The sequence below is a fragment of the Leguminivora glycinivorella genome, chromosome 6, assembly GCF_023078275.1.
Source record: "Leguminivora glycinivorella isolate SPB_JAAS2020 chromosome 6, LegGlyc_1.1, whole genome shotgun sequence".
NCBI lineage: Eukaryota > Metazoa > Arthropoda > Insecta > Lepidoptera > Tortricidae > Leguminivora > Leguminivora glycinivorella.
This window is the reverse complement of record NC_062976.1, coordinates 6419221-6434276: the sequence shown is the minus strand read 5'-3', so window position 1 is coordinate 6434276 and position 15056 is coordinate 6419221. Positions and strand designations below refer to the sequence as shown.

The 15056-nt window shown below is 38.6% G+C and overlaps 1 protein-coding gene across 1 annotated transcript in view; it reads left to right on the top strand.

The window, feature by feature from the left end:
• LOC125226965 (dual specificity tyrosine-phosphorylation-regulated kinase 2) overlaps nt 1-15056 on the top strand; it is a 93009-nt gene that overhangs the window by 44565 nt on the left and 33388 nt on the right. Inside the window, exons 4-7 of the mRNA XM_048131152.1 lie at nt 4796-4959; nt 7042-7191; nt 7925-8052; nt 9346-9484. Of these exons, the coding sequence (XP_047987109.1) occupies nt 4796-4959; nt 7042-7191; nt 7925-8052; nt 9346-9484 (581 nt within the window). The remainder of the gene's footprint in view (nt 1-4795; nt 4960-7041; nt 7192-7924; nt 8053-9345; nt 9485-15056) is intronic.

The following is a 15056-nucleotide window of genomic DNA, read 5'->3' as shown; positions in this document are numbered from 1 at the left end:
ACTGAAACCTGAGTAGTTTCATGTGCTCTGCCTACCCCTTCATGAGACACAGGCGTGATTGTATGTATGTATGTATGTATGTACATACATTCAGATTCAGATCCAGAGCGCAGGCTTCGTCTTTTTTAACCGTCGCCTCATATCTCAAGAAGGACGGTTATCAAGTCGTCTGTATGTTTTTTTTTTTTTATTTTTTATGTTTGTTCCTCGATATCTCCGTCGTTCCTGGACCGATTTTGAAAATTTTTTTTTTGATTGAATGTATATACATACAGATTGGTCCCATTTTTCTCAGAACCCAGTTCTGATGATGGGATCCTGGAGAAATCGAGGGAACTCCTCAAATCTGAAAGGCATACATATGGTGATTTTTGTGTTAATAAAGGAACAGCATGCATTTAGGTACGGAACAGTGACATTTGGTGCAGTGGAACTGCTGATGATGGCCAGAACGGAACTCTTCAAATCTGAACGGCACGCTTATAGTGACTTGGGTATTTTTATACGAACAGCATGCACTTTCGTACAGAACAGTGACATTTGGTGCAGTGGAATTTCTGATGATGGTCAGAACCGAACTCCTCAAATCTGAACGGCACGCTTATAGTGACTTTGGTATTTTTATAAGAACAGCATGCACTTTCGTCCAGAACAGTGACATTTGGTGCAGTGGAACTGCTGATGATGGCCAGAACCAAACTCCTCAAATCTGAACGGCACGCTTATAGTGACTTTGCCATTTTTATAAGAACAGCATGCACTTTCGTCCAGAACAGTGACATTTGGTGCAGTGGAATTTCTGATGATGGTCAGAACCGAACTCCTCAAATCTGAACGGCACGCTTATAGTGACTTTGGTATTTTTATAAGAACATCATGCACTTTCGTTCAGAACAGTGACATTTGGTGCAGTGGAACTGCTGATGATGGCCAGAACCAAACTCCTCAAATCTGAACGGCACGCTTATAGTGACTTTGCCATTTTTATAAGAACAGCATGCACTTTCATCCAGAACAGTGACATTTGGTGCAGTGGAATTTCTGATGATGGTCAGAACCGAACTCCTCAAATCTGAACGGCATACTTATAGTGACTTTGGTATTTTTATAAGAACAGCATGCACTTTCGTCCAGAACAGTGACATTTGGTGCAGTGGAACTGCTGATGATGGCCAGAACCAAACTCCTCAAACCTGAATGGCACACTCATAGTGACTTTGGTATTTTTGTAAGAAAAGCATGCATTTAAGTTCAGAACAGTGACATTTATTTAGTTATGTTTGTTAAGCATATGTTTTGAAGTCAAAGTTTGTCAAGCTTCGATTTCTTATAATATAATCGGATTCATGAGAAATTGAGGAAACTCCTCAAACCTTAACGTTATACGTATATTCATTTGTGTTTCCATCTAATAATTAAAGCATTAAAAGCAGTTTTAAAAAATACTTACACATTTCTACATAATCCAACATTCGCAAGTAGCTTTCACCAGAACCCGAAAGGCGACGGTTTTTTTTTCTTAAAAATTATGTTTTGCATATATTCTATTCGAATCTCAAGAAGTTTCTGATTGAAAAATCATTTTATAACTAATATAAAGGAGTGTCTTACTAATATGTTTTAATATTTTTACTGTGTGCTAATTTTTAAGGCCTAGTTTGTAAGTGATTAAATTGCTGTGCCCCAACGGGTTTATGCTGGAACCTAAATATGTATTATAAAATCTTGTAAAACCCATAAAAGCCATAAATGCATTATGAATTATAAGCATGTGTGGAACAAATTGAACATTTTCATTTCTTTTATTTATTAAGGCATGGTGAAACCTATAAATATTTCCCACTTCGAACTCCTATTTTTGTGTCACGGCAATAATACTAAGCTGTAACTTCCCTAATGTATCCCAACATGGATAATACAGCCTTTTACATTCCTATTCGATTCGCATAAAGGAGAGTTGGAAAACTGGGGTGAGGAACAGAGCGATTTTCCCTTCAGCCCTAAACTTATTGAGTTAGGTATGTTCTGAATGTGAACTACCTACGGTATATTCCTAGTCATACGTTTGCGACCAATGTTTTTGGGATAGAATCTTTATTACTTTGCGTAGGTAGTGAATTTATGATTTAAATGTTTTTTACTCGACGCAAAAACGACGGGGTGTTATACGATTGACGTGTCTGTCTGTCTGTATGGGTCTGTGGGTGTCTGTCTGTCTGTGGCTTCGTAGCTCCCGAAAGGATTGTTTGAAAGCTGGATAAGTCGGGAGTGTTCTTAGCCATGTTTCATGAGTCTGAGGTAAAACGCTATATAAGTTAACATAAATAGGTACTTGTTTTTTTTATTATTTGGATTTTACTACCTAGTGCTGAAAATGATTACGTGTGTTGGCTTCGGCTCTGCGTAGCATCTATGAAATTCAGAAATAACCTGTGGCTGCAATGCCTGCAATATAATATCTAAAAATGTGTGGCAGCACTTTAGCACTTTCACACAGCCTATAAACACACCACAAAACACTTATCGTCACAAAGTGCCGAATAACCACATATAAACAATACAGCTTTCGCTAAAACAATACGCCCTGAAAGGTCAAGGTCAGGTCGTATCCCAGCCGGGTTATTCTCACCCCCTCACCTGGACTTGACAACCAGTATAAGATGAACTTGGTGTCAGAGATATCTGTATGGCGTCGTGGACCGTTCTTGTACTAGTTTGAAGGTCCTTGATTAAGTGGGAATATAGGGGTATAATTATGTTATAGTGAACTAGTAAAACGTTTAGGACTACAGTTTTCGGCTTACACTTCTTTTTTGATATATTTGAGAAAGAAAATACTGTGCCTATTGTGTTGTGACTTTCCATCTAAACAAAAAAAACAAATAGGTAGGCAGATCAGACGACATTAGATTATCTCCTATTATAAAAAAAACGCTTTCGAGTTGGTAGTTTCTACACCAGTCAATAGGGAATGTACACCGTGACCAATAAGTTTGAATACAGCACAAATAGCCAATAAAACAAAATGAACAAATAGTTACTACATTATTATTATATTTTATGAATGGCACTCTTATTTACTACATTCACAACAAATGTTTTGGAATAACTCCAGCATTAACTTGTTTACCAGCCTCAAACGCTTCTCAAACGGATCACACGCGGCACGCACCGTTTTCTTCACATTTCATCCCAAATACTCTCGATAACCTTTTTGAAATGATCTAGGTTTATGATTTTATAAAAATTTAGTCTTCAAAGCATGTATGACCATACAAAATAGTCTAATACGCCTAAACCTGGAGGCCTGGGTGGCCACTCATGTTTCGGATAAAAAACTGCCAAATTAGTCTGAAACTACGCTAGAATACCATTTGCCGAATGTGCTGGAGGTGCGTCTTCTTGGGACACATGATACTCATTCCCAAGCATCCTTTTTAACTTTAAGGCATTTTTTTCTCCAAAACCTTGGTTTTAAAGACAAAAACGTTGATTTTAACGCTTTTATCTGTAAGTACTGAAGGTAGTTTACCTCGCTTACATACTGCATCCCACACCTGGGCCGATGGTGAGCTCTGGAACCTAGGCACATTTTTCTAGTTACCCGGAACGTTATCTATCCTCGGTACCCATAATAGTTTATTTTGGACACGTGGCGTCTGTTTTATCACATACAGATTCTCCTTATAAAAAATAACTCGTCACCTGCGTGCCGAGCAAGTATTTTGTTGGCACTTTACCTCTTTGTTTTTCTTAGACAGTTCGGAAATTTCATGTACTTTGTGCTTGTATTTTATTAAGAGGAATATACTCTCTAGTTTAAATAAGAATTTGATGGCCTGTGATCCCTATATCTTTAGAACTGAGGTAAAATGTGAGTATTCGGACTTATTGGACACGGTGTATACACGCTTATCTATGTACCTATCATTGGAGCTTATATATTTATGTACATATCTATCATGTACGTTATGTACCTAATGTAAGTAGTTATTACGCTATGTACTTACCTAAAGTATGTATGTAGTTAATTTTTTAACTAACGTTAAATTTGAGCATATAATTTGACGATGACATGACGAAACTTCACATACATTTTTTATTCCTCTGACATCACAAATTTATTTTGTTATGCGACACGAACTTCACTCAGAGAAATACCTACGGCAGGAAAAGAATCATGTAAAATTCCGCCATTTTGGAGGCAAGGCTGAACCTTCAATCCCAAAGGGTGCGACCCAATTACCGGGACCTTTTGACTTGGCGAGTTTTTGCAAACGTTTTAATACAAAAAAGGGGAATAGGTATAATTCATAGAATGAATAAAATAAGCCCCGATACAAAATTAGAAACATAAATTGTGGGACGATGCTAACAGCCCCTTTAGCACAACTTGCCTTGTCGCGCGCGAGTCCCTACTCCATACCTACATCTGCATCAAGCGCGACTTGCAGTATGGACTCGCGCGCAGGCAAGTTGTGCTAAAGGGGCAGGGGCTTAAGAGCACTTTCCTTAACTTATCTAGGTTTTTGCGCGTACAGTTTTCTGCTGCATCCAGTATTAGAGTTTAATCTAAATACACAGGCAATTACAAGCTACCAAAGTTCAACATATGAACGCTATTGATGATATTAGCGTATTATGCATACCTATGTTATGAGGTTAATAAATACGTCAATGGAGTACCTAACTTGATTGCAAACATTAGGTTCTTTGCACATAAGCTGTATATAAAATCACTTTAATAATAGCATACCATCATATACCTACTTATCACCTATAAACTTGTCCACAGACGCCCTCAAAATGTACGGCGACCGGCTCTCAGAATGGGAGCGGACGGAGGTCCGAAAGTACCCCGAGGTGTGGTTCCTGGGCCTGGAGGCCAGCAAGATCCAGGCCAAGTCCAGTCTGCCTAACAACTGCGGGTTCGATGACGAGAACGGGAGCTACAATAAGGTGAGTGAATGACTAACATCTATGGCCACCGGCTCTCAGAAGGAGAGCGGACAGCAAGATCCAGGCCAAGTCCAGTCTGCCCAATAACTGCGGGATCGCTGACGAGAACGGGAGCTATAATAAGGTGAGTGAATGACTAACATCTATGGCCACGGGCTCTCAGAAGGAGAGCGGACAGCAAGATCCAAGCCAAGTCCAGTCTGCCCAATAACTGCGGGTTCGATGACGAGAACGGGAGCTATAATAAGGTGAGTGAATGACTAACATCTATGGCGACTGGCTCTCAGAAGGAGAGCGGACAGCAAGATCCAGGCCAAGTCCAGTCTGCCCAATAACTGCGGGTTCGCTGACGAGAACGGGAGCTATAATAAGGTGAGTGAATGATTAAGATGTAGACCGGCTCTCGGTATGTACAGAATGGACGCGTTTTTGGACGATGACGGCTGATTGGTGCTTCGCCCGTCACTCTGCTAGCCGCAGCGTGTGTCGCGTAGGTAGTAGGTACGTACGTACACTCGTACAGTCCGCGGCCATTGGAAACTAAGAACAATGTATGGATTTAGTCACGTAGCATTTAGTCGTCAGGTGAATACTTAAATCAAGATTGAAATTATTTACCATATCATGTCGTGAAGGTAGTTTAAGAAAACAGTATATAATACCACATTTAACACTTTATGTTATTATTTACCATATCATGTCGTGAAGGTAGTTTAAGAAAACAGTATATACTACCACATTTAACACTTTATGTAAATTTGAAATTATTGGAAAGAGAATACTCCTATTAGTTAGTCTAGCTAGCTACATATATTATATCCTTTTGAACGCAAATTTAATTTCATGGCCGCCGTAGAAACCACTCTAATCCCAAACTTTGTAAGTAGCCAATCAATAGAAATAGGTTACATACAACCTGTTGTTAGATGTGGGAGCTTACAGTTTCATGCATTGACTTAAGTATACATTACTGTTTAAAGACGTGGCATACAGGCATAGGCATCCACAATGGTACCAGTGCAGTCTTGACAGTTACAGCGTTATCACATTATCCGATACGTTATCGGACATCTGCGTTTAACATCTGATATCGGGTCGGATAATGTAAAAACGCTCTAACACCGTTGTGAACCAATGCCAACAGTGCAGTCTATGCGACCATCCGAGCGCGTGATACAAACTCATTAATTGATCGCGTTGTAGCGTTAACCGAGAATGTTCAGTTGAAATTATACGGATTGCCATATCCTTACCTTTGAAATCTTTGTGCACATGTTGGAACAAATATCGCCGTGTTGCGGCTTACAAGTTTCCACAACTTTGGGCGGTTTGCGGGTTTCCTTCGATAAGCTGGATACCAGACTGTTCGAAGTTAGCCTTTATTGCGGAATAATACCCACTTAATCTATTGAGCACGTGTAGACATGGTCAGGGGGTTACCATGAAGAGCATGAAGTGCTAAAGTCTTTCAGGGGTCGGAAGAAAGGGACACAGCTATACTAGTTTTATAGCTCCGTCCCTCTTAACATAAATTGAACAGCTTTAGTACTTCATTATAACCGGCCTGTTCATATCTGTACTTCGCTGCTGTAGAATTATGGGTCAAACGTGTTTTAGAAAATGTTTATGCATTCTGTTTTTCTCGTTTGAGTCTAATTAGTACTTCTGAAAGCCGAAACTGTTAGCAAAAAATTTGATTCTGATTGCTCTGATCTTTGTGACGTTTGTAGAAAAAAGTTGAGCATTATAAAGTGCACAATCATTCACATTTAGCTGAAATATTTCGACATCGGACAAGGCCAGTGTGACTGAAGCATTATATTTCCCTGACATGTAATTCACATCGATGAAAACCGAGGAAAAGAGAGATAGACTGTGTGAGAGCTGATATGAAAGAAATCAATTGAATGATGACAGACGATGGAGAGGTATCGAAAAGGAAGACATGCTGCGCCGACCCCAAACGACTGGGAAAAGGGCAGGCGAATGTTGATGCAATTCACATCAAAACCAAAGCGTTTTCTTCTTTGTTAGTTTTTGTGTTTTTCCGAGAATTAATAAATTGTACAAATTAATTTCCAGCAAATCCACGACCACGTGGCGTACCGCTATGAGATTCTGGAGGTGATCGGCAAGGGGTCGTTCGGGCAGGTCATCCGGGCGCTCGACCACCGGACAGGAGGTCAAGTGGCCATCAAGATTATACGTAACAAGAAGAGGTTTCACCACCAGGTACATTTTCTCTCTTTCTGGTACAGAATACTGAAGTGAGATGCCATCTGCCATCGACAGAAATTAAGTCAGGTTGCCATCATGATCGTACAGCGCAGGATGCGCTACGCATGTTGTAGATTACCAGCGTGCGTAGCCTATATCTATCGCTCTTGCGTATTGGCGCGAAAGAGCCAGACTACCTTTCGCGGCGCTTCGTTTTCGCGTCGTAGAAATGCCATTCGGCTACGGGGCCTGGTGGTCCACAACATACGTAGTTAATTGAAAGAATTACAGTACATCCCTTACCCTGATGATCAAAGGTCGGACAGGACAGGGTGAGCTATTTAGATTCGTAAGCTATTATCCTATACATTTTTCGCTGTTTTATATCAAAGCCATTTGTTCGAATGTTGTGGCACAACGTTTGGCGAACGATATTTACCTACCTTCAAAAGGTTTTATAATTTTACTGTAGACTTTTACCCCCTTATTCACAAACGTAAATACTCTAAAGTTATCAAGCCGATCAAGTTCGTTTGTCCTTTTCTATCACACCAATACGTCTGAAAGGGACAAACGAACTTTATCGGCTTGATAATTTTAGAGTACGTTCATGTATGAGGGGGTTAATATCTAGGTACCTAATATATAACTATTGTTTAAAAAAAAGCCCAAGACTAATTCCAGATTGGTCAACTCCACTGGTCCCCCGCTTATATTATTTTCTACAGTGTCATGTCTGTTGTTCCAGGCCCTAGTGGAAGTGAGGGTGCTGGACCACCTGAGGCTCAAGGACAAGGACCAGGCGCACAACGTCATACACATGCTCGACTACTTCTACTTTAGGAACCACCTCTGCATCAGCTTCGAGCTGATGAGGTACGTCGCCATACTCATCATCCTCCATGCTTTATCCCGGCATTTCGTCACTACTTTAAAAAAAAACTTGTATCTTCATCTGTCAATGAAAAGAAAATTGTAGTAAGTATGTATGCGATGCATATACACTTACTGCGTTTTAACTTTGAGAAGTAGCGTGAGATACAAGATTTTTTAAAAGTAGTGACGATTTGCTACGGCTCATGGGAGCCTGGGGTCGGCTTTGACAACTACTGTTTGAATAGATATAGATAGAAAACATCCATGGCTAAAAACAAATATGCGTGTTTATCAAATAATTCATCAAAAAATAAATTCCCATACCCGGATTCGAACCCGCTCAGATCAGCTTAGGCCAGACCACTCGTCAAAATATGTCTCCCTAAAATTTATCCTCACGCTGACATCAAAGAGAAGCATTTGAAACGTTTAGCTTTAAACAAGTGCTTTCTCTTTGTCTATGTTCAAGAGGATGTCCTAATGGTTGCAACAATAGCTTTTAGTTTCATGTAGATATTGTAGGTACGACAGTCCGGAGATAGAAATGTTAGAATTAAGCTATTCCATTAGTTAGAACTTGTGATACAAAGTTGTTATACTGATATGAGAGCTTTCAACTTTACCCTTAAAGCTAATGTCCGTTTCGTTAAATCCGTTTAGAGGTTTGAACAGTATTCAGGTGCCTCAATTTAATATTATTACTTAAGTGTACATTTACCATTCAGGTCCAATGAAACATCTCACCGTAAACGGATAATCTAATAACAAATAGGCACAGTACATATTACTTTTTCCCCATGCTCACCTTCCATCAAAAGGAGTGGGCAATATACCTTCACAAAATGGTGTTTAAAATGAGTACTTACCCTGAGAAATAATAGGGACAGTTTCGATTATATGAGGACACCCAATACCTATGTATAACTGCAAAATTATGTACTTATTTATAAATTGAAATAGATATCATACACGAAAGAAAAAACGACAAGGCCCACTGGTGGCCGAGCCGGGATTCGAATCCAACATCACATTACCACTAGACCACCGGCCCGCCGTGGTACCCGACGAAATTTTTCTAGTGTATAATTATGTTATCTCTGATAAAGCTAGGCGCCTTTTTGACCAACTTCAAGGGCGTGCAATTTGTGCTTGCACCTCTTGTATGAATCCTTTGGAGGATTACGATATAGCGAGAGAGATGGTGCTGCCATCTATACAAATAATATTCAATAAAATAATTTGATTTATTCCCTGGTTGTATGTACTTATTTTATTATTAAAATCTCGTTACAGCATCAACCTGTACGAGCTAATAAAGAAGAACAACTACCAAGGCTTCAGCTTGAGCCTGATCCGGCGGTTCGCCAGTTCGCTGCTCCGGTGTCTGAGGCTACTGGAGGCGGAGAACATCATACACTGCGACCTGAAACCGGTAAGGTTATTGTTGAAGTCTCATTGTGCCATGCTTGTATGAGTGAGATATGACACGTCGACTGTTCGCGTTTTTGACAGGCGGTAACTGTAAGGTAACCGAGAGTGGGGTGGGCGGCGCTTTCAGCGGGAGTGGCCACACTCTACGATAGTGCTCTTTATTATACTGTTACTGTGATGTGGTGATAAAGAAGAACAACTACCATGGCTTTAAATTCTATTGCTTGGCGATCTGAAACCGGTAAGAACATCTCAATTGCAGACAATTAAGAGGGGGTAGAGCAGGGAGAATTTTCAGAATCTGTCAAATTACCCCATTACACACACAAACACCCTTCACTCACACTACCTCAATTTACTGTGAAAGGTCAGTGACCCTTAATTTTTTTCAAGAGTGTTATTTTGAGTTTGTAGTCAACTACTGACCTCCTTTGAGAAATTAAAACTGTAAAAAAGGTAGCATACAAGAAGACAGAGAAAAAATACGCGTCATCTAGCTTTCCTTCTCTGTCCATGTCTCATGTGACTTTAATGTACCTAAATATGTAGATAACGTTCCTTACTCAGTTGATTGTTTACCTAGGTGTATTTCAAATTACTTTGCACTTCATTTTGCGTTACTTTTCTATACTTAGATTAAAAATCGTCAGCCTGCCTATCCCCGCAAACATTTTTCAAAGACGTGTGTGAAGGCCGATACCTCCAGGCAAACAATTATGGTCGCGTGCTAAATGATAAAACATCAGCCCTATCGCTTTATTTGTAAGTGCGATAGGGACGGTCCGATGTTTTATCATTTATCGCGCGACCATGATTGCCCTGCAGGTCTTCAGAGGCCTGAGCTGTGCATTACGTATATGCGGGTTGTATTAAAGACTATCAGATATTTTCTTTATTCTTTTTGGTCGTTTTAGCTTCGTTTTTTAGGGTTCCGTAGTCAACTAGGAACCCTTATAGTTTCGCCATGTCTGTCTGTCCGTCCGTCCGTCCGTCCGTCCGTCCGTCCGTCCGTCCGTCCGTCCGTCCGTCCGTCCGTCCGTCCGCGGATAATCTCAGTAACCGTAAGCACTAGAAAGCTGAAATTTGGTACCGATATGTATATCAATCACGCCAACAAAGTGAAAAAATAAAAAATGGAAAAAAATGTTTTATTAGGGTACCCCCCCTACATGTAAAGTGGGGGCTGATTTTTTTTCTCATTCCAACCCCAACGTGTGATATATTGTTGGATAGGTATTTAAAAATGAATAAGGGTTTACTAAGATCGTTTTTTAATAATATTAATATTTTCGGAAATAATCGCTCCTAAAGGAAAGAAAAGTGCGTCCCCCCCCCCTCTAACTTTTGAACCATATATTTAAAAAATATGAAAAAAATCACAAAAGTAGAACTTTATAAAGACTTTCTAGGAAAATTGTTTTGAACTTGATAGGTTCAGTAGTTTTTTAGTAAATTACGGAAAACTACGGAACCCTACACTGAGCGTGGCCCGACACGCTCTTGGCCGGTTTTTTATCATTTAGTTTATACAAAAATAAAGCATGTGTATAAAATAAAAACCTAATGAATAGAGTACAGCTAGCAGCAGTCGAGTCAGAGACCCAAAGGAAGACAGGAAATATCGACGCATATCTTATCATATCCAATACCGCCATCGCTATCTGCATCAGACTCTTGATCTTACCCAATTTCCCAGTCTCTTCTCTTAATTTCAGTTTCTTGAGTTGAAAATGTTGAAACTCATACTTAGCATTAAATAAAACACAAATACATATAAAATCACAATATAATTTTTAATTATGGCTTAGGCCCTGTACCAGTTGCAGTCGCCACGTCTGTAAAGCCACTTGTAGTTTCTTTTAAATGGCTAAATACCTAGATGTTATGTCATAAACATCTGTGACGTGACTGAAAATTAAAAAACATCGCTCAGAGATAAGGTTCAAATTAGCATGGCAAAAAATACAACAGTGCAGTCAAAATACCATCAAAATACGAAAAAGCAAATATCAATGTCGCCGTATTTCAGGCAATAAGGGCTGTTTTCTCAAATATGAAAAAATCTCAAAAGCAGAACTTTATTAAGACTTTCTAGGAAAATTATTTTGAACTTGATAGGTAGAACAATTTATAAAAGTTTTACAGAAAAAAATTCTGAACTAAGTTTGTAACTATACGAAAAGGATTTTTTTATCTCAGATTGCATATTTTAGTATCGTAACGATTTTTCTTTCAAATAAAAAGAGAATTATTAGAAAAGGTTCACGGTGTCTGCCGTAAACTGGGGTTACATTGACCAATTTGGGAATTTAAACTTCTCTAGCTTCTACATTTAATGGGTATTTTTACCCATTAAATGTAGAAGTTAGAGAAGTATAAATTCCATAATTGGTCAATGTAACGTAACAAAGAAAGAAAAAAACCGGCCAAGAGCGTGTCGGGCCACGCTCAGTGTAGGGTTCCGTAGTTTTCCGTATTTTTCTCAAAAACTACTGAACCTATCAAGTTCAAAACAATTTTCCTAGAAAGTATTTATAAAGTTCTACTTTTGTGATTTTTTTCATATTTTTTAAACATATGGTTCAAAAGTTAGAGGGGGGGGACGCACTTTTTTTTCCTTTCGGAGCGATTATTTCCGAAAATATTATTATTATCAAAAAACAATCTTTGCAAACCCTTATTCATTTTTCAATACCTATCCAACAATATATCACACGTTGGGGTTGGAATGAAAAAAATATCAGCCCCCAGTTTACATGTAGGGGGGGTACCCTAATAAAACATTTTTTTCCATTTTTTATTTTTGCACTTTGTTGGCGTGATTGATATACATATTGGTACCAAATTTCAGCTTTCTAGTGCTAACGGTTACTAAGATTATTCGCGGACGGACGGACGGACGGACGGACGGACGGACGGACGGACGGACGGACGGACAGACAGACATGGCGAAACTATAAGGGTTCCTAGTTGACTACGGAACCCTAAAAATGGGACCATCAACTTTTTTAGTCTTTTCCTGCTAAAAATATAGAAAGGTAACAAAATAATGTACGCAAAAAAAAAACGATGTTATCAAACTTAAACTGACATTGGGGTTACTTTGATACCCTATGTATTTTTTTAATGGTAATCGAATGTAATCCCTTACAAAAGTATTTTATCTCAAGAAAAGATAAAAAACGGTTCGCAGAGTCAAATATTACGACTCTTTAACGCTATTTTGGGGTTACTTTGATTAAAAATAAAAATTACCATCTTCGAAAAACCAACTTTATTTGCAATTGTTTCAATATTTATCACAAGAAGAGATCAAATTATCAGTCTCAACAAGTACCGTGACATAATCAGATAAACTATGTGTCATTATGGTCAATGTTACCCCATGCAAGTGATCAAAGACACCCCACATAGTAAATAATTAGTAATAAATGCCTAGTTTGACTTTATGATACAACACTCAATACAATGGTATAGCTAAACACATGTCTGGCAAGCTAATGTTCACTGTGAACCTTTTACTTTAATACCCACTACGTTAGTTTAGAAGTTATTTAAACATGAAAAATAGCAACAAACTATGCTTATATTTTGACACGTTATCCGCACTGCCCACGACCATACTTACTTGTTCACTGCGTCAGAGCACCATATAACTATAAAGGTTGGTTTAGGGTTATCATATGTCTAGATTTCGATAAATTTATTTTATTAATACATTACCGACTACTCATAACATATTAGTTCCTTATTTTTTGATAAAATAAATATAATATGCTCGTGACAGGTCAGGTTTTGTTCGTAATCCAAAAAAGTCAACCCTAGCACTTTTCCCTATTCACCCCCTTCCCGCCCCCATTCACCCCAACGTTAGGGTGAGCGAAAATTACTAAATAAAACGACACATTTTCAAAGACAACCCGGAGTTCACACCGCTGGAAGATTTTTTGTGTAAAAAATTATCATGGCACATATAAAAAAACTGCTATCGACGTTCAAAAGTCGGTTTTGGCCCTATTCACCACAAATTAAGTTAGTTCATACCCGTTCCGACCCCATGAACCCAAAATCTTCAGAAAATGATGTACTAAGTAGCCCAAAGTACAGCGCCATCCTAGGTGAATTGGGTAACTAATTTATGCAAACTACTTAAGTCGCAATAGATGTCATTTCATTTAGTATTTTGGAGGTAACTAGTAAAGATAATTTAGTTTTACAATTGTGCGAAAATAGATTCTCATTTGGCCGGATTTTTTAACCGAATTCCAAAATTCAAAAGGTTATAAATGTATAGTTTTTTTTAAATATCACTCCTGGTCCAATTTAATATCCCACAAATATTAACGGCAAACTGATAATGACTTAAGTATTTTTGAAATAAATTTGTGACAAATGTGGGTAGTTTAGTAATTAGGCGCCGACTGATTGTGGGTAGGTTATATTTTCGCTCTCTGCTAATAAATCTTGTATGGAACGGACGTGTTTTCTTTGGTGCCTCTTCATCAGCGCTGATCTTCGGCTGGGAGCATACCTTACAAAATTGAATGCCGAAAAAAAAGTTTATCAGCAAAAATTACTTACTTGAAAATAAAGTCATAACCGTTTTCATACTTATGCATTGAAATAGATATCACGCACGAAAGTAAGAACGACAAGGCCTCCTGGTGGCTGAGCCGGGAATCGAACCCGCCATCTCTCTCGCTATACCCTAATCCTCTAAGTGCCACTTGCACCAACGAATATGGAGGGTTAACCTGAGGGTTAACCCACCATTTTACATGGAATTTGACAATTGACAGCCCACTAACCCTGAGTTAAGTGGTTGTTGCAAAAGGGCCTTAAAGATTCATATACGAGGTGGTCAAAATGTGCCTATCGGAGATAACATACACTAGAGAAATTTCGTCGGGTACCACACGGCGGGCGGGTGGCCTAGTGGTAATGACGTTAGCTGCGTAAGCTGAAGACCCGGGTTCGATTCCCGGCTCGGCCACCAGTGGGCCTTATCGTTTTTTCTTTCGTGTATGATATCTATTTCAATTTATGTATGTATGTATGTGAACACTTTATTGTACATAAGACAAGTTAGGACATAAAAATACAGTATAGTTATGGTGTACAAAGGCGAACTTATACCTATAAGGGATCTCTTCCAACCTTTGAGCGAATTGAGAATTTATTATTTATATAAACTTAAAATAACAAATCAAAAATTATTCAATAAAATAATTTTATTTCTTCCCTAGATGTATAGTTTCATACTTATGATTTTTATTTTAAAGTAATCCGTTTATATTATAGCAACCATGGGTGATTTTTGTGGACTTAAGTAGAAACGTTGACTTGTGGTTGACAGAAGTGTGATTAACATTTCTAAATGTTAATTTATTGTATCTAGTCTAACTACGAAGCAATACATTGACGTATAAATTGCGTCCATATACAGAGAGGTCATTCATAAAAACATCACTTTAGGTAAGTTATATATCTTTTATACAATTTGACAACCATTGACTACACATCCCAATTCACCCCTCTTCCGACCCTAATCACCCCCTTCGTAAACCTATTCA